This window comes from Puntigrus tetrazona, chromosome 3, assembly GCF_018831695.1.
Source record: "Puntigrus tetrazona isolate hp1 chromosome 3, ASM1883169v1, whole genome shotgun sequence".
NCBI classification, from domain to species: Eukaryota; Metazoa; Chordata; class Actinopteri; order Cypriniformes; family Cyprinidae; genus Puntigrus; species Puntigrus tetrazona.
The window spans coordinates 2,192,640-2,212,165 of record NC_056701.1 but is presented as its reverse complement, the minus strand read 5'-3'; the positions used below and the strand labels follow the sequence as shown (position 1 = coordinate 2,212,165).

The 19,526-nt window shown below is 39.6% G+C and overlaps 1 protein-coding gene across 5 annotated transcripts in view; it reads left to right on the top strand.

The window, feature by feature from the left end:
* The first annotated feature begins 1,932 nt into the window (after positions 1 to 1,932).
* Positions 1,933 to 19,526, top strand: part of pkn1b (protein kinase N1b) — a 27,708-nt gene continuing 10,114 nt past the window's right edge. For 2 of the 5 annotated variants that reach the window (XR_006250468.1, XM_043234983.1), the window contains exons 1-8: positions 9,597 to 9,900; positions 13,273 to 13,570; positions 14,501 to 14,646; positions 15,136 to 15,256; positions 17,328 to 17,473; positions 17,570 to 17,783; positions 19,077 to 19,259; positions 19,475 to 19,526. The exon at positions 19,475 to 19,526 is cut by the window's right edge and continues 58 nt beyond it. Coding sequence is in view for 4 of the 5 variants with exons in the window: in XM_043234983.1 (XP_043090918.1) it covers positions 9,826 to 9,900; positions 13,273 to 13,570; positions 14,501 to 14,646; positions 15,136 to 15,256; positions 17,328 to 17,473; positions 17,570 to 17,783; positions 19,077 to 19,259; positions 19,475 to 19,526 (1,235 nt within the window). In the remaining variant the exon portion in view is untranslated. Of the gene's footprint in view, positions 2,366 to 2,509; positions 2,626 to 9,596; positions 9,901 to 13,272; positions 13,571 to 14,500; positions 14,647 to 15,135; positions 15,257 to 17,327; positions 17,474 to 17,569; positions 17,784 to 19,076; positions 19,260 to 19,474 lie in introns of those variants that run through there. The other 3 variants (XM_043234984.1, XM_043234985.1, XM_043234982.1) reach the window with 3 other exon arrangements.

The following is a 19,526-nucleotide window of genomic DNA, read 5'->3' as shown; positions in this document are numbered from 1 at the left end:
CGAATTAGATACAACCACATATTTAGGATTGATTTCCTTAACATATGTATTGTAGTATTTAAACAATTAAGGATTAAAAATGGAGGTTAGAGGATAAGTGGAACCATGTACTATATATATATATATATATATATATATATATATATATATATATATATATATATATATATATATATATATATATATATATAAATGCAGATATATTTATATATATATAATATTTTATTTTATTTTATGAGTTTTAATGTGAAGGTTGAGCGTTTGGGGTACTCTACTCTACATTAAATATTTCATTTACCTACATATCATATTGCCTTAGCCTACTGTGCTCTCTTTTTGTCCTCCAGCTCCATCTACCCGTGTCTTCACTGAAAAGTGAGTACAGTAGTCATTCATTAATCATACTACTTAAAAGTACAGTGAAACCACTCGTCCTGTATTGACTGTCATGACCATGTTGTGAATGATATTTGGCTACTACATCATCTACAGGCTAGATGCTTCAGGTAACTAACAAGACATATCTGTTTACGCTAATTCTGTAGTTTGTGCGGCTAAGCTAGAATTAGCCTACCTTTCTCGAACGTCTTTGTTGGCTTGGTGTGATGGGTACAATCCTGCAATATGAACGAACTTCACTATGGACATAAATACCCCATTTGGGGAAAGAAAAAACAATCCAGTTTTTAGTTAAAAATCGGCCATTTCAAATTTACCCGCGCGCGCCAAGCACCACCAACCAATCACTGCTCAGAGTGCTAATTATGCACGTTTGACGTAGGATAGAGCCTAGCTATATCCTATTTAATATTTCAAACATATGTATTAGCATTTATGCTTAAATATGCTTTGAGTTTCAGTTTGAGCTAATTTTATTTTAATTTTTTATTAGTTTACTGTTAAATATGACTCAAATTATGCTTTACTTCGGCCGCATTGCGTGCTATTGAATAAACATGATTCACGAACGCAACCCTGCTAGGAGAAAAAAAAAAGAGTATAAAACAAATGGAAACCATCCCAGAAACTGTAATGGTTTCCACTACAAATGCGATAACAACTACCAACTTTAACCAGTAAAAACCATTACAAAAGATAAAAATTGTACATTGTGAAGTGGTACATAGGCCCTTTTGCAGCTTTTAGTGGTTTTAACAAGCCACTGTTCTAATTACTAGTAAAAAGCAGGTCAATTACAGGTTCCGTTAACCAATTACCAGTAAACCATTACAAGTGTTGAGATGTTGTCTGTTGTATTGTGGCATTTAAAAAAAAAAAAAAAAAAAAAAACTTGACACGACGGTATCAATATAATCCACAAGGGGGCGCGTTTTCCAATCAGTGTGTGCGAACTAACAGCCTTTGCGTGTAACGTCATATTTGCTCTAATAATGGATCGTTACAGTTAATTGGTTACAATGAGTTGCATATAAAAAAAAACATGCAATAGCAGAAATTGGGCATTGCACGCCAAGTCTAGTGTTCACTGACAACTTTTTCACTTTTTGGATAAATTAAAGGTACATAAATAAAACACTGTTGAATATACAGGTCATGCAGGGCTATATATGCTGTAACGTTAAGTGCATCTGTTGCGTACAAACATCTCACAGCTCTTTAAAATGTACATTTCACGTGCACTCTTAATCCTAAACATCTTAAAGACATCTAGGCATCTTGTCTAATTGGCATCTGATAGGACGCGTCCTGCGCATGAGCAAACACTCAGATGTAACGCGTATGTAACGCATAATCTTATAATACGATTTCATAATTCTCCATAATTGTTATTGAATTAATTGTCTGTGTGAATTTCCCTTCGCATTAAGCTCAATTCAAGCGATTAAAGTGAGTGGTGTTTTACGGCGGACACAAAAAAACGTCCATCACATGACCGCGCTCAGCGGCGCGCAGGCGGCTGGCCAGGGCGCGTGCCACCGGCGCTCGAGATCACCGGGTGACGGTACTGCGCGTGCTTTAGTCTCATCACAGAATGACGGCGGCAGGACGCTCCCGATGAACCTCTGAACCGGGCCGGGATCGCTCAGTCGGTTTGGATCGCACTTTAAGGGCTGGTTTTGAACTTCAGCGCAACCGGGGATGAATATCCGTCCCAGGCGCTCGGAAAACACTTTCCCTTTATTCGTTGCGCTACACGTTCGTTATGAACGCGACCCAGCCTGAACTGGCCGACAAATAAAACTAATTCCCGCAGAGATGGCCCCGCGGCTTTGATCTTCGCGACCGGGCAGAGCAGCGCAACAGGACGCGCGTGATGCGAAACTGAAGCTGCTCAGGTGAGAAGCATCGGCATCTCCGCTCCCCGTCACCTGAGATGGCCATCAACAAAACCGGCTCCATGCGCGTAAGTTTAGACCATCTGTCTCTCCCGTGAATGAGCCGCGATGCTCCGCTGCATCTATTCTTTATTAGCCCTCGTCTTAAAAGCCAGCCACCTGAACACGCACTAAACGGACAGAATGCACACGATGTCTCCTCGGCGTAGGCAGCGAAGAATGGGTTAATTCGCCGCACTTTTATTTACTCCGGTGGGTTTATTTCGTAACCGATCTTTGGGGTTCTCGTCTTGGATTGCAGCCCGTGAAAATAGAGTTAAACGGCGAGGTGAGGTGAACTCTCCTTTGCCCCCGGTGTGGGGTTTACTACAGTGTTGTGATTATATAATGAGCTCACATTTCTCTTATTTAGCATTTGGACTGCAGTGCAGTCTGGTTTCAGGGTATGTTGACTAGACGCTGTTTCAGTCTGCCAGCATGTCTGAGGAGTTTCAGGAGAACATCTCGGCATCAACTGAATCGGTGTTTCGATGTCCGTCTTCTTTGCTCTGTTGTGCAAGCCCCAAATGTGAACCATTAGGGTGAGATCCGATCATTGGGAAATCAAAGCTGGGGTTTATTTATTTTTATAGATGAGGTCATTATATGTAAACCTGTAGCAGATAGATGCACGCATTGATTCTCAGACAGCGCCATTCATGTTTATAGGGGTGTGATATAGCATTTTCTGTTGTTGTTAATTAAATTTCCTCTAGGATAAGTATCCCTGATTTGTAATACTTTCAGTAGCTGGTGGATCGCAAAACGAACGCGACAGAAAATCAGGGCCCTGTGAAACACCGATGTTTCAGCTTCATCCAGGGAGGAATTAAAAATTAAACAGCTCTTTTTGAGCCCATCTTGCTGTACCGTGGACGAGAAACTGTATCAGCTGGCTGTCTCAGCTGTTCTCTGTGAGTACGGTACATCTACCGGTAAGGTTTTACACACGCTTTTTAATGTTTCAGCACAAATGTTAATCCGAGGAAGCAAGCTCACTCTATTCAAACCAATTTTGCAACCGCATTTGGCTATATTTTGTCGTGGTTGCATTTTGAAGCATTGCCACAAGAGGCGCTATTGAGCAGTAGCTTAAGATTCTGTGGGGTTGAAAATCAGAGTATATCGTTTGTGTTATTGGTTTTCATGCAATTTGCCGAAAATTGACGCTATGGGAAAAACTAAAGAGATTTATAAAATAGGCTAAAATATGAGACATATTACACCCTTTGCGTTACATATTGCGATATAACGCTTTGGTTTAAAATTAGCTGCACAGACACAAAATACAAACATATACTTAATGTTTTTAACTACTTAACTACAGCTAACCTTTAACGGTATCTAGCATTAATTGTACTTAGTATAAGTAGCGTTAACCTCTATTTACGTCTGGTTCTCAAAACCTTGTGAGGGTTTCCTGAAACAGACTAGTAATTGAGATCCAAAAAAAAAAAAAGCCATTTCGCCAACTTTTAGCCAATTCTGAGTCTCGAATTTGGCGGATAGCATGGTAACCGATGCGGTTCAGCTCGGCGGCGACACTATTTTGATGCTACCTTTCCGAAACCCATTGCATTTCACATGCATTTGGTAAAACTTTGCGTGAGCGTTTATGACCCTGAGCGAGAAAGCGAGTCGAAGTCGAATGCGGGTCAAACTGACCCACGTCTGCTTTCGTGTACTTGTTCGGGATGTTTCTGTCGGGGAGATTGATCCGTGAGGTGTTTGTGTAACTGACCCGCCCCGTCCCATGATCCTTTTAGCCCGGCCGTGTCCCTCTTCACCCCCTGCTTTTGCAGCCCATTAGATGCATTAAAGCTCATTGCACGAAATCAATAACCTGCTGCGGGTCGTTTGCTAAAACAATTGTCCAAATGTTTTTCTTCTGCGAGGAGAGCAGAAATCAGCCCTAATGCCCTCGGGCTCGCTGAGTGTCACCGCCGCTAACCCGTTATGAGCTTCCTGTCCCTTGTGACCGGAGAGAAACGTCTTCCAAGGGCCCTTATGGCGAAACTCACCACCATCTGTTTACATCACAGGAGAAACATGAGCGCCGTCGAAACGGAAAGAGAGACAGGGATGTTTTGACAACACCAGAGCGTATTGTGACCACCTCATTTGACACAAATGTAGCTCGATGCAGACGTCCTCCCCTTAGCTTAGCGTTGATGCAGCTGATAAAGCAGACTTTTAGACTCCTGCTTTTTAAGGTAAAGTGGGATCAAAATAGCTAATAGCATACTTCGCACGTAGCATAATAGTTTTCTGAAATGCTGTGCAAATGAGGCATGCATTAAATATGCATTGATTTGGATAAACCTCAAGATTAGACAAAGCCTTCGTTTCGTTGACATATTACAGTAAAATGTGCATTTTAAGATTTCTATTTTGATCATGCTATAAATTAAAAACAAAGCTTTTTCACAATGTTTTAGGAACAAAAATCACTGGGAATGATGTATAAACGAACCCCCTTCGTGTGGTTGCTCGTCTGTAGAGTAAAAAGTAGATGGTGGCTGGCTGTTGGAGATCCTAAAATGACGAACGATCGCCTTAAAAGTATCCTAACAGTATTCAGTATGACTTATGAGCACGAGTGTCCAGGTGCAGCTTAAGTCTGAATGTGAGGACGATTTCCTTTTTGTTGTTCCATTAAAACGAACAAACATTTGGTGACAGACCCAATCCCTTTAAAATAATCTCAACGACTGACCGTCATTTAAAGCAAACATTCATCATGATCTGGGTCAGAGATGATGTAAATGTAATCAGCTTTTCTTTTAATAGAATTCGGTGAATTGTTATCCCTTTCTGTTCTAGTCCAGAAACATACATACAGTCTTTCGGTGAGCGATCCTAATCCAGAGAATCAGCACATACAGGAAATGATGTCAGGCGTCCCACTACGTCTCTGTACGTGTGTCTTTATGCACGTTTCGGGGTGAGGCGCTGGACGGAAATGCCCAGATGTGCTTAAAATCATAAAAATTGCACGCACTCAAGTTTATTGGGCTCCATGGCTTCTGTCTGTCCTCCTTTTTCATCCTCAGGCTCCTCAGCTTCCTAAAAAGAGCTCAAGCTCCACAGTATTAAAGTAGGAAAGCTTCACTCTCTGGATGTTTTTGAGTCTTTGGCGTGCTCGTTTAATGTTTACAGCACTTTCGTATGACATCCTCAAGAGTAATGCGAGGAAGGAATTCAGCAAATCAGACGCGGAGTGAAAATATTAGCATTGAATCTGCGAATGGTTTCCGTTTTTAACGTATCTGATGCGTTGTGCTGCTTTTTATAGACCCTCTTTTTACTTTGCTGTTCTTGTTTTTTCTTGCTGTTACATCAAACGTTCGAGCATCGTTTTATGTATTACTTTTATCATACAGTGTGACGTGATGTTGGTGCTGATTCGTGGCAGCTAACATTATCGATTTTGCAAAAAATGAAATAAATAAAGGTCTTAAGAGTCCAAAAGTATTTATTTCAAAGTGAAGTCAATTCGAATATAGTTAGAATTCCTCTATAATTCAATTATACAATTATTTCAATCATATTTTGTACACATTTTGCAAATGAAAGACAGTCAACTTGCTTCGATTTGATCTGAATCAGACATCCTAAAAGAATTGTTTGTTTGAAAGATTCAGTGAATCATTCATGAAAACAGACACTTGTCACCATCTTCTAGAGGTCATGTTTATTTCTTCACGACAAGCCTAAACCGGCACAAAAACCAACTCCAAAACCCCCAAAATGTATTAATCATTATCGACAAATCCCTCCTAAAATATCATATATGTTTTTTAATATTGCACACCCCTTAAAAACATAATTTGGGTTATTTGGGGCACTATTATATATATATATATATATATATATATATATATATATATATATATATATATATATAGTATATAGTGCTGTCAAATGATTAATTAGACACATATATATTCATTAGACATTCAGTATACATTTTGAAAATATTTACATGCAAATACATTTATATATTGATATAATTATATTTTATATATATGAATGTTTTTCTTAAATGTATACATGCATGTGTGTTATTATATATACATAATAAATGCGCACACTATATATACATACATTATGTAAACTAAAATTTCGATTTAGGATGCGATTAGTAGTTTTACAGCACCAATTGTTTGGTTTCTTAAATAAACATGATTGCAATGAGAGGACCCCCACCATCCACGTCTAATTCCACCACGCGCTGCTCTCCGAATCATTTTAAAGTACATTTTTATAGCTGTTGTATAATGCTTAGTCCTGCAGTCTCTCATAGGTTAAGTCACTAATAATTAATCTGCCAAAAAGTGAAGAAAGGGCTGAGACTTTCAGACACTCGTGTGTGTGTGTGTGTGTGTGTGTGTGTGTGTGTGTGTGATGAAGAAGCTGACGACGGCCGCACACACATCATTCATCCTGAAGTCTTAATGTGACTCTGAATAATACATCTGTGTGCCGCAGAGCTTCATCTGAAGCGCCGTGATTGTGTCTGATTGTGTCTGACTGCTTCCTGAACGCTGCCCGTGTCCCAAAGTTCATCAAACATGATCAAAATCGACTTCATTACAATGATAATGATGGAGTAGAGTTTCAACCAGACCATATGAAGATGTTTTCCGTTCAAATCAAGTGGTGTCTGTTTTTCAGTGAATATATCGTTTTGTTTTGAAATAAAATGCATTTCAGTTTCACATCAACCTTGAAGTGATAGAAAGGTTTGAAGAAGCAGAACACAGCTGATATGTGGAGCTCATATGTGTATATATATATATATATATATTATATTATATATATGACATATAGTATATAGATATACTGATTAGTGCTGAGACTGACACTGAGTAAGAAGTATTTGGGTTGATTTGGTTGTTTTTCTGAGATCCCTTGGATCCCAGGATTTGTCTTTCTCAGCAGCAAGAGTCCTTCTCCTAATTCAGTTTTTATTACGTTTAAGTTGCTCGATGTTTCTGCCAAAAGCACTAAGAGAAATGGATCAGTCCACTCAACCCTCACTAATGACTTCCTCTCTCTCTCTCTCTCTCTCTCTCTCTCTCTCCGTGTGTGTGTTTAGTGTCTCTCGTCCACACGCGTCTTTCATTGATCAGTTGTGAGACGTTTAGAGACTCAGGTGTAGTTTTCATGATCGTCTAGATCTCTTGATATTTGATCCTCGATCACATAAAACCCACGATACACGATATAATAAACAGTCAAACAACCCCTGATATTTAGAGCTCATTTCTGGGGTTTCATTTTATTACCTCAATCGGTGTGATTGCGTTGCTATGCTGTTGCTATGGGTGTGTTTAGGGGACTTGAGGCACGGACACTGATAGGATGCTCTGAGTAGTTGCTAGGGTCTTCGACAATAGTTGCTAGGGTGTTTTCAGTGGTAGTTAGGCAGTTTAAATTGTACCTAAATTTGAATAATAATTTGACCACAGATCTGAGCAATGATATGTTTGATAATATATAATATGTATTGATGGGTGCTAGGGTGTTACTAGGTAGTTGCTAGTGTGCTTCAAGGAACTATTTTTGGAAGTAGGCTCATTCTCCAACATGGTGTACTGAGACCGGCGGAAAATGAAAAGTTGCAATTTTCTAGGCCGATATGATTAGTAACTATACCCTCATTCCGGCGTAATGTGGAAAATAATCCCAGCTTGCAAGACGCTCTCCCTGTGCTAGCAAGACGGTGCGGCCACTTTTCATTTTCCCTGGGTCCTTAGGACACGATATAACTAGAGTCTAGTTTTAAACAAAAACACTTTGGTCATTTTTGAATGCAATGCTACTGGTCTAACTGGATTCAATGATCTATGCTAAGCTATGCTAAAAGTGCTATCTCCAGACCCGGAGATCGGCTGAATGGATTCAAAAATTGTAAAACTCAATTTAATAACTCTGGGGGAATTGGAGTGTTGTTTCTATGGTATTGCTATATGGTTGCTAGGGTGTCCGTGCGGTTTCTAGGTGTTACAGATAGTTTTTAAAGCGTTGGTGAGTAATCGCTAGCGTGTTTTATGTAGTTTCTATCATTTGGTGGCTGTTAAGTCATTGCTATATGGTTGCTAGGGTGCTTTTGGTAGGCAGTAGCAGGGTCTTATCGATGGTTGCTAGGGGTATTTCCAGTCAAATATCAAACTCAACTATAGGTTAACTGTAATTGTTCACCACCATTTTTTTGGTTTTACATTTGCAGCAACTATTAAAAATGGAGTAAAAAGTATGAAAGAGTTAAATTCTACATGCAATTGTTTCTTTTTATGAGCTCTCTCAGTGGCTTTGCTTCGCTCTGGCTGTTTTTCAGATGGGAACTCGTGTTGTTGGGTTCCTGGGTAATGTTGTCTGTAAACACAGCGGTCAGATGGCTTCTGGGAAACGTTCCCGACCGGAATACCTGAGATCTGTGGGCGGGGCCTCGTGGGCGGGGCCTCACGGACCCTGTGAAGCATCATGGGAAGGTTTCCACTGTCATTTCAGAATGCAGTCGCTCACTTTAACCTGGTCAGATTTGGACCTGAGATTAAAGATACATGACATTTAAGTGCTGATCATAAATTAGATGGTGTTTATATTGAGAACACGCATCTCTTTCTTTAGAACAGCTTGACACAATAATAACTCACTTCTCTGTTTTGTGTCACTGGATGTTGCAGCCAGAACCATCTGAAGAGAAAAGAAAGTCCTTGTGACTTTATAAGGATAAACGCACACATGAAAGGAACGTTTCACCCAAAAATGAAATTTATCTCACTCTCTAGACGGTTCAAGATGTAGATGAGTTCGTTTCTTCATCAGTTTTGGATAAATATAGCATTACGTCACTGGCTCATCAATGGATGCTCTGCAGTGAATGGGTGCCGTCAGAAAGAGAGTCCAAACAGCTGATAAAAACATCACAATAATCCACACCATTAAGTCATTTTAAGTTCATGCTTAAAAATGATTTATCATCTGTTTGGACTCTCTGACGGCACCCATTCACTGCAGAGCATCCATTGACGAGTGTATTGCTACATTTCTCCCAAACAAACTTATCTACATCTCGGATTACGTTCTTTATCGCAAAAAAAAATTCAGCTGCAGCGATTTTTAAGACAGTGTGTTTGTACGACGCACTTGTGAGGGGTTTCGTTTCCTCTTTGGTTGAGAACAGTCACAAGAGTTCACAAGTGCCATACTGTGTATTAAACGAGTGAAACGAGTAGAGGTGCCAAGCTGCAGAGCTCGTCTCTGAGCAGGAAGTTGGTCGAGAGATTTCAAAAGCGAACCATCCGCGTGCCCTGGTGTGTGTGTGTGTGTGTGTGTTCCTGCAGTCGTCTCTTGTGTGTCATGTAGAGATTAACAGGAAGCTGTTGCTGTGGCTCTCTGTGAGCGGAAGCCATCGCAGTACGTGGTGTCAGTGCCTCTAAAAACAGACAGAAGCGTGTTTGATCTGAGAGGAGAGGAGCTGATGGACAGTGAAGGAGACGCTGGAGATTGTTCGCTGGAGGAGTTTCCCTCGAGCCCAGCGGAGGCCGAGCATGTGGTAGGAGCTCAAAACCTGGCCGACTCGGGTCCTTACCAACCTGTAGACAGTTTTTTTTGGCCGTGGAACACAAAATAACTTTGCCGTGGCGTTGTTACTTAATTTTTGCATTATTATTTTGAACATTTCTGCTTTTTCAAGGGCGAGACTTCTGTTTGTCGACTAACATCGATACATTGACATGTTCTTTTGAAGATACTGCTGTTCTTATGCTGTCAGGTGATGTCAAATCATGGTAGATTTCAACCAATGAAAAAACGTATCTGTTAATATTAGTTAATGGACCTCAGCTAACATGTATAGTTGTATTTTTATCAAGTAAAGTTATTGCTCATTGTAATGCATTAATCAGTGCCAAATAATGGGATTTTAAAACACACACACACACACATATATATATATGGCCTCCATTGACTTTCAATTAAAACAAAAAAAACATGCATTTCTTTGAATATCCTCTATGTTCTTTGTTTTATATTTAAGTCTAAAAGGGTTGAAACAACACGAGGATGATTGATGATAACAGCACTGACATTTTAAGGCCTGAACTAAACCTTAGTGAGCGGACCATCGTTATGATTCTGGTTCGTAGCTGTTTTGGTTTTGCTCTTCTGCTGATTCTGAACCTTGTTCGTAGTGAAACCAGTGCTGCTCAGAGCTGAGCGGCGTTCGCAAGACCTTCGATTTCCGTAATGTGACGTGTTACTAAATCAAACAGGATATAACGATGAACTTAGGCCGAGACTTGGCGTCTTTTTTTCTGAATAAATGATTGGACGCGTCTCTGTGGGAAGGTGGCTGATGAATAAGATGGATCGATGTGGAGGAGGAGAAAGTTTAAAGACACGGAAAACGGTCTGATGGATCATTAGCACTACATCAGGAATGAGTATTTAGTGGAATATAGGAGAAATAACGACCCAAATGAGTCACTCGTTGTCATCAAATAAGAATATATACCGACAACAATAGTAAAGTCAATTTCACACGTAACACTGAAAGTGTTTGGTGAAACATACATCTTGGTTTTAATCAGACGTTACTGTAGAGGAGACGGGGAGAGCGGATCAGATCCATTTGATGAGAAACGTTTTTAATGTATGCTGACTTTTGATATACAGACTTAGAGATCTTTTGTGAAACTGTAGAGATAAATGTGTCTGTTTTTTAAAGAAGAAACATTCGAAAAGCGGGAGACTTAGCAAATTTGTAGTTGGATTTTTTTTTAAAATCAATTGCGTTTTTTTCTTCTCCTACACGTTTTGCATGAAGTGACTTTTCCTGTGTTTTGTAAGTGAACTGCTCATGGCAGAACTTCCTTATTGAGTCACGCCGTTCATGTGTGCCGTCCGCTCTCTGTCGGCTGAAATATAACTCTGCTGAAGGTTTCTGTGGTGTCTTGGTACCTGCTCTATTTACACTGCCGGACGTGTGTTTAGTCTTTAAATGGCTGCGCGAACTGCCCGAGTGTGTTATATTTCAACCGGGCGATGTTTGATTACAGTTCAGCTCGGTCTGCGCGATTCTCTGTGTCGGCCAGCGAAAACAAAGCGCAAAGGAGAACTTCTGCATGCGGGGCGAAGCTATCCATGAAGATAAGGTTTCTCTTGCTGTTGTTGACTTCCTCTGTGTGAGCTCTGAACCGCAGAGCTGCCCTTTGATTCTCCTCACAGCACTGCTGAGTCATCTCCAACAAAGACTACAACACAGCCGCAAAGACCAATTTAAAAGCACTTCATTTCATTCAAATCGTATTAAATTCTCCGTAAAGCCTTGTAACTAAAAGTTATTCAAGAAATTGTTGCTCGCTGAAACTTTTTGTGACTCTCCTGTGATTAATTTCGAATACTTTTGAATAAGGCGTTGTTTCGGGAAAATACACGTCAAAGCTATTTGATCAATTACAGTAAAAATACTGTGAAATATTATTACAAATTAAAAGAACTGGTTTAATATATTTTAAAGTTGAAAACTTGTATTCAGTAAGGATGTATTATATTGTAATTTATTATATTGTCAATTCTTTCCAACATTAATAAAATTCAGAAATGTTTTTTGAAGATCTGAAGACTGGCGTAATGATGCTGAAAATACAGCTTTACCGTCAAGAATAAATTACATTTTAAAGTACATTCATTTAGAAAAAACTTATTCTTATTTCTAATAATATTTCACAGTTTTTACAGTATTTTTGCTCAAATAAATTGGTGAGCAATGGAGACTAGCCCTTTTGTAAACATAGAGTGTGTACATACATATATACAAAAGGGCTAGTCTCCATTGCTCAGCAAGACTATATTAAAATAAATGAACTATTTTTGTGCACTTTTGCAGTAAGCGTTCCTTCACTCACTCAGATTGACTGAAATGTGCAGTAATGCCAAATATTGCAGTTCAGGCTTCACACATGCACTAAAAAAGCACCACGGATAGAGACACTTGATCTAATGAGCGGCAATCAGTCTAATACTTGATTTCTCCTGTCAAGCACACTCAGAATCTGTTCTGGACTGTCGCTCGAGGTTTGGTCTAAGAGCAGGTGGTGTGTTTATGTCCCGCTGTGAGGGAGTTATTTATGGTTGTATTGAATCAGTGTACAGCAGAGCGCCGTCACGGACCCCGTTAAGAGTCTCGTCTCAGACTTCACGCTTTCTGAAATCAATGTGCACTGGTTTATGTTTACTGCTGCAGTGAGTCTGAAAGATCTGTGTCCTTAATACATGCATGGTTTTTTTTGAGGAACTCAAAACTATATACTTGCAGGTGTGAAACCAACATTGTTAGAATTGCATGTAAATTTCGATTAAAGGATCACTTTTTTTGGAAATAGACTCCTTCCCAGAATTATTAAGTTGAGTTTTACTTGAATCCATTCAGACGATATAGCACTTTTAGCATAGCTTAGCATAGATCATTGAATCCAATTAGACCAGTAGCATCGCATTCAAAGATGACCAAAGAATTTCGATATTCTTCCTATTTAAAACTTGACTCGTCTGTAGTTATATTGTGTACTAAGACCCTAAAATTAAACACTAAAATTAAAAGATGCCATTTACACAATATAACTACAGAAGAGTATAGGAACAATATCGAAAACTCTTTGGGCGTTTTTGCATGTGATGCTACTGGTCTAATCGGATTCAATGATCTATGCTAAGCTACAACTCAAAGTGCTATCGACAGACCCAGAGATCGGCTGAATGGATTCTAAAACAGTAAAACACAACTACATACATATTAACTGTAATTCTATGTTTTCATTGATGTTTCGCTGCAGAGTATCTATCTATCTATCTATCTATCTATTATTTTGTTATACACATCCTCCGTCTGCCAGCACTGATCCATGACCCCTACTGTTTCTCCCAGGATTCGGATGGTTTTTCCGTCCTGGAGCAGCTGGGACTGGACCAGAACTCAGATTTGTCAGACTCCTGCGTGCAGCAGCGGTTGGACGAGCAGCGAGAGAAGATCCGGAGGGAGATCCGTAAGGAGCTGAAGATAAAAGCGGGCGCGGAGAACCTGCGACGGGCCACCACCGACAAACGCAACGCCCAGCAGGTGGAGAGCCAGTTACGCAGCTCCAGCCGCAAACTAGACACGCTCCACGCTCAACTGCAAGAGCTGGATGCCCACATCGTGGTCAAGGGTCACGACGACAGCAAAGGTGAGGATCACCATTATTATCTTACCTTCAAAGAGATAGCGCAACCAAAGATTCTGTCTTTAAAGTTTAAAGTTGCGATGGATTTTGCTTCTGCATTGTGACGAAAATTTAAACAGAAAATTGAATGAGAGCAAGGTTTGTTTTTCCTACTTCGAATTTACTGAATGTAGTAAAGTAGGCGTTTCCTTTAGAAATGAGCACTGACGGTTGGAGGGGCGTGGTTAATGATGTCAAACTCATGACCAAGCCGTCAAACTGATGTCATCAGAGAAAACCCGTTGATTTAGAGGGGAGGAGTATTTTTAGATTTGGAATTAATATCATGAATGTTACGTAATTACTTGTCGTTCCAGACCTGTAAGACTTTCTTTTATCTTCGGAACGTGAATTAAGATATTTTTGATCACATCCAAGAGCTCTCTGACTCAATGTTCAGAAACATAGGAAGGATATTGGTTAAACAGTCCATGTGAAGAGACATCAACCATAATTTTATGAAGAAAACATTAGAAAACAAAAAATAAGTACTTAATAAGTAACAATTCTTCTACTAGTCAATACTTACGCTGTGGTGCGGCGCTTTTGTGGAGAGTATCACAAAGCGTGCTGTTTCTTGCCCGTGGACTGTTTTATTCATGTTTCTGGACCTTGAACATGGTGATAACGTAGCTGCATATGGAGAATCAGAATTTCTTGGATTTCATCAGTAAATATTATAGAAATTAATCTATAAATTCATTTGGAATTTTAAAAGATGAACAACATGAGGGTGAGTAATTAATGACAAAATTTCCATTTTTGATTGAACTATAGAACACATGTAAGGAATATGGGTTTCGCTCTTGATGAGTGAATACACATCTTCAGGGTTGATTTGTTGATGCGTATATATATATATTTACAGTCCTCATAATCTGGTGTGACCCACAGATGACCTTCAGTCTCTCGGGACGCCAGGTCGCTCCTCAGCCAATCAGGACAGGATTAAAGCTCTGGAGCGACAGCTCAACATTGAACTCAAGGTCAAACAGGGGGCAGAGAACATGATCCCCATCTACGCCAATGGGGTTACCAAGGTACTATATATCTATCTGAATGTCTCTCTCTCTCTCTCTGAGGGTATATATCTGTCTTTATGAATGTCAAACTATATATGATAGTCTATCTGTCTAACTCTCTTCCTATCTGGATGTCTGTCTTTCTGGATATCTATTAGTATGATGGCCTATCCGGTTGTTAATATGACTGTCTGTGAATGTCTATATCTATCTGTCTATCTGACTGTATATCTGGGTGTCTGCCTATCTATCTGACTTTCTTTTTAACTGATTATCTATCTGTATGTCCATCCGAATGTCTGTCTAGTAGTCTACCTATGTGAAAGTCTGTCTTTGTCTCTGATTATCCATCCATCCATCCATCCATCCATCCATCCATCCTCCATCCATCCATCCATCCATCCATCCATCCATCCATCCATCCATCCATCCATCCATCCATCCATCCATCCTCCATCCATCCATCCATCTATCTGTCTGACGTCTGTCCACGTTGCTGTGCTCCAGGATAAAAAGCTGCTCCAGTCAGCTCAGCAGATGCTGCAGGACAGTAAAACGAAGATCGACATCATCCGTATGCAGATTCGTAAAGCCATGCAGGCCACCGAACAGACAGAAGACACTCAGGGTACGTCTGACCGCTACAGACTGTTTTGCTCCAACAAACGAGCGTTTATCAGCTTAACATGATTATAGAGCTCTTTAATGGCTTAAACACAGTGTAAAGATCCTTCAGCATCTCTGGAGGGAGTCTCGTCTCGCACAGACTTCTTCAGCAGTAGTCTTGTTCATGCAGTGATATTATGCTATGAGGCTACTAAAATGATTTGCATCCAGTGTAATATTTCATATATGGCGAGGGCACGAACCCATAAGGTTTGCAAACCAGTCTGTCCACTTTCATCTCGTCGATCTGTCTAATTCTGGAAAGTGACCAAAGACCGTATGTCTTTCTAGACTGCCGTTTATCTGTTTAAATGAGCAGTTATGAAGAACATCATATTTACTGTACAAAGAGAGTTCATAGTGACATCTATCAAATGTCAGAATATCATAAAGCGTCTTTTAAGAACAGACCCAAATTTAATTCACCATTCATTGTTAGTCTTCCCAAACCAATGGCGCTTGGCTCCAACAACACCAAACGTTTGTCAAATGCAAATCCATAATTTTATTGACTTATAATATAGTGCATAAGTTGTATGGGCTGATACGTTAGTGCTGCCTACTACGGTATTACTTCTGCTTTTTGGAGCTTGTACAGAAAATGTTTGGATGGACTGTCCCTTAATGAAGCTATTTCTCAATGCCTTCATTGATAGAGAGTAATGGAGTCAGATTTAAAGAAAGACACGAGATGTAAACAGAGAGATGAGAGCTGGAGAAGAGGTGGAGGGAGGAAATGGACGGAGCTGGCTCTAATGGACTCTAATGGTGTGTTTGGGCGCTGGAGTCTCATGTGTCCTGGGGCTGGTCGGCAGCGGCTGGTTAAGAATAGATTTATTAATGCCGCTCCACCCTTCGGCCATCAGCATCCAGGATCCTGTGAGGGGATCTGAGGACGGTCCTCTATATCACTTTCACCTGATAGTTCTTGATCGATAACGGCCGCTTTGTTAATTTGGTGATCATTAGAGAAACATCACGTCCACGAGATCCTGTCCTGTCAGTTCGATTCTTCTTAATGTTGATTCTGAGAGCTAAAGTGCTAGAAATCGTGGTTCACGTCACTTCTGGTTCGTCATTTTAGAAAGGGAAAGTCAGGTCAAGCGCATTGCATTTCTTGCTCTCTGGCTGTATAATGCACTTTTTTGTTTTTTCAACTATTATAGAGTAGTTATGTATAGAATATAGCAGTAGTTTATCATTCTGAATATAACGTGCAGGTTTGTGAAAGGCTCTGTTCTTCAGGTGGAGGGTTAGTACGGAGGTCCACGTCTAATCTACTGTTATTTTAGAATTTGTAATTATCGTATTTATTCATATTTAGACATTTTTAAGTACTATTTTCATTTTAGTGTTAGCTTAGCTTTTAGTAATTTGTTGCGTTTTTGTTTTTATTACTAATATTTGATTCGGTTTAGTTTTTCAGTCATTTTTATTTGAAACTTAAACGTAATTTAATTTCCATTGTAACGTTTTTTTTTTTTTTTATTGTTCAGTCAACATTACGTTTAAGTATTTTGCTGCTTTTTTGCTATTTGCAAATGTTTTCGTTTTCGATTTACGTTTTAGCGATTTCTGTTCGACGTAAACTTGACGAAAATGCTAAATGTTGCCATGGCAATTAATTGAAATGTAAGCTTACAATATACAACGCATTTAAGTTTTATTTTAGCTTTTTATCAGATTCATTTGTTTAATTCTTGAATTTTTTTTAGTTTCGTTTAGTTTTCCGTCTTACACGTTACTGCGGCTACTATATCTTATATCTTATTTAATGTCAAATCAATGTGCTGTGTTATGTTTTATTTTGGTTAGTTTAATTTCCAGTTGTAGCCAGTTTCGTTCTTCAACTTAAAATTAATTTTAATTAGCTGCCAGAGCCACATTTCAGGTTGCATCCGATGTTAAATATTGCTAATTACGTTCATAGATCAAACACGAGCTCATTACAGATTTGTGTGTGTTTCTATTTCCAGCACCACCCAGCAGGATCTAAAGTGTGTGTGTGTGTGTGTGTGTGTGTGTCTCTGCAGGTAAGCCGGATCTGTGTGGGGTGGAGCTCCGTATCGAGGAGCTCTGGCATCATTACCGTGTTGAACATGCCATGGCCGAGGGCGCCAAAAACATGCTGAGGCTTCTGGGAGCTGGAAAAGCACAGGACAAGAAGGCCATTGCTGAGGTGTGAGAAACGCACGCACCTGACACAGATTGCTCACAGCAGCTGGCTTTGGTTGAAGTCAGGGAGAAGAAGGTGAAGGTTTGCTTTGTGTTCCAGGCTCAGTCTCGCCTCAGCGAAGCGTCCCAGCGCCTAGATCTTCTGCGGGTGTCGTTAGAGCAGCGTTTGGTCAGTCTGCCGGAAGACCATCCCAAAGTGTGTCTGATCAAGGAGGAGTTAGTGCTGGCCTCGTCGTCGGCCTTCAGCTCTCGTCACAGCGCCCCCTATGTCCACAATCAGTACAGCACCCTCAGCAAACCGTCGCCGCTCACCGGTACATCTCCCGAGCGTGACGCAAGAGCAGAGAGAGAGAAAATCGTTTGCGTTAAAATAACACCGGGAAACGTAGAATGCATATACCATAAAATATCGTAACGATATCGTTAAAACATTTCAACCCTGCTTCTAATACATCAATATAAAAATAATTTTTTGGCTTGATTACCGTATTATGATATTATAGTTTCAAATTTAGACAAAATGTCATTTGTGATAGTAACGGAGGGGAATTTGGTCTCATAGGGCAAAAATGACGGTAAAAAACTGTGAAAGTGCTACGTTAAAACCCTGTAAAACGGTTAATTCCTGTAAACTTTAAAGTGACATTCCCAGAATTCCCTGCACTGCGTTTCACAATTTAGTTTGAAATTGTTGTTTTTTCTTATCAGTTATGTTTATTAGTGTTGTATGTTACATGTAATGTTGTTAAATTCATGTTTATTGCATATTTCAGTTTGACAGGTCACCATGACGGTGTTTAGTGTTTGTTTGTGTGTTACTTCGGTTCATCACATGATTTTATCATCATCACCTGCGTTCGGTGGTTATCAGTGTATTTCAGCGCTTTAATAGATTGGTATATTAACATTACATCAGTTCATGAAATTACGGCATTTAACTCTAAATTTAACGTAAAACCTTAAAATTCCGGCCAACTACAGCTGCTTGTTTTTTTACCGCAAATTTAACAGAACTTTTGTGAAAGTTAAAAATAAATAGTTTAAAGATAACAACACTTTATCAAATAAAAAACATGTAAGTTATTTAAATGTTATTTTATGTAATAAATGTTATATTATAAATGTGTTTAATTATACATTTTATTATTAATCGAAATAAATAACGTGAGTAATTTTTATATTATATTATGATTAGCTTTTTATTTCTATTTTATATTCATTTTAATTGAACAGTTCACGCAATTGTAATTAACGCAATGTGAAAAATGATCAATTTCACGACTGTAGCAATAAATCTAAAATAGCTATAATAAAACAGTCTACGATTTTAAATAAATGCATGTATTTTCACATTAAGGTAGTTTATAATTATATTAATGGTGATAATAGAATTGAAAAAACGGAATACAATTGGAAATGAGGATACATTCTAATGTTTTTTTTTGTTTAACTTTGTATGTTATTTAGTTTTGTGTTGCTTTTGGGTGAAATATGATCGTGTTTGTGTGTCACACGTTTTAGATCAGGGGTCACCAAGTTCTCTCCTGTGGTCCCTGAGGGCCCGTGTTTTTAGTAACTGTCCTGTAAATGTCTCGTGTCCCGCTCAGGGACGCTGCAGGTGCGTCTGCTGGGGTGCGTGGGCTTGCTGGAGGTGGTCCCGGGCCGCAGTCGCACCTCTCCGCTGGTCTTACCTCACAGTCCCGGGGACGGACGGCCCTTCAAGCTCACTCTGAGCAGCAGAAACAGCAGCTTCAGCCTGAAGATTCCCAGCAAGAGCGAAGAGCTGTCCTGTGAGTGCTTAAAGAAATCAATACTTCTATTAGCAGAAGATGCGTTAAGGGTGATCAAAAGTAACAGTAAAGGCATTAAAACGTTAAATGTTGTTGTTTTTAACCTTTCTTTAACAAGCACGTCTTCAGCATGTCCGAAATGACTCGCTCCCGTGATATAAGCCTGTAAGAGCAGTGTTTTGTTGAGTGCGTTGTGTTTTGTGGTGTGTGTTTAGCGGAGGTGAGCGCCGTGTTGAAGCTGGAGAACTGTGTGGTGGGACAGACGTG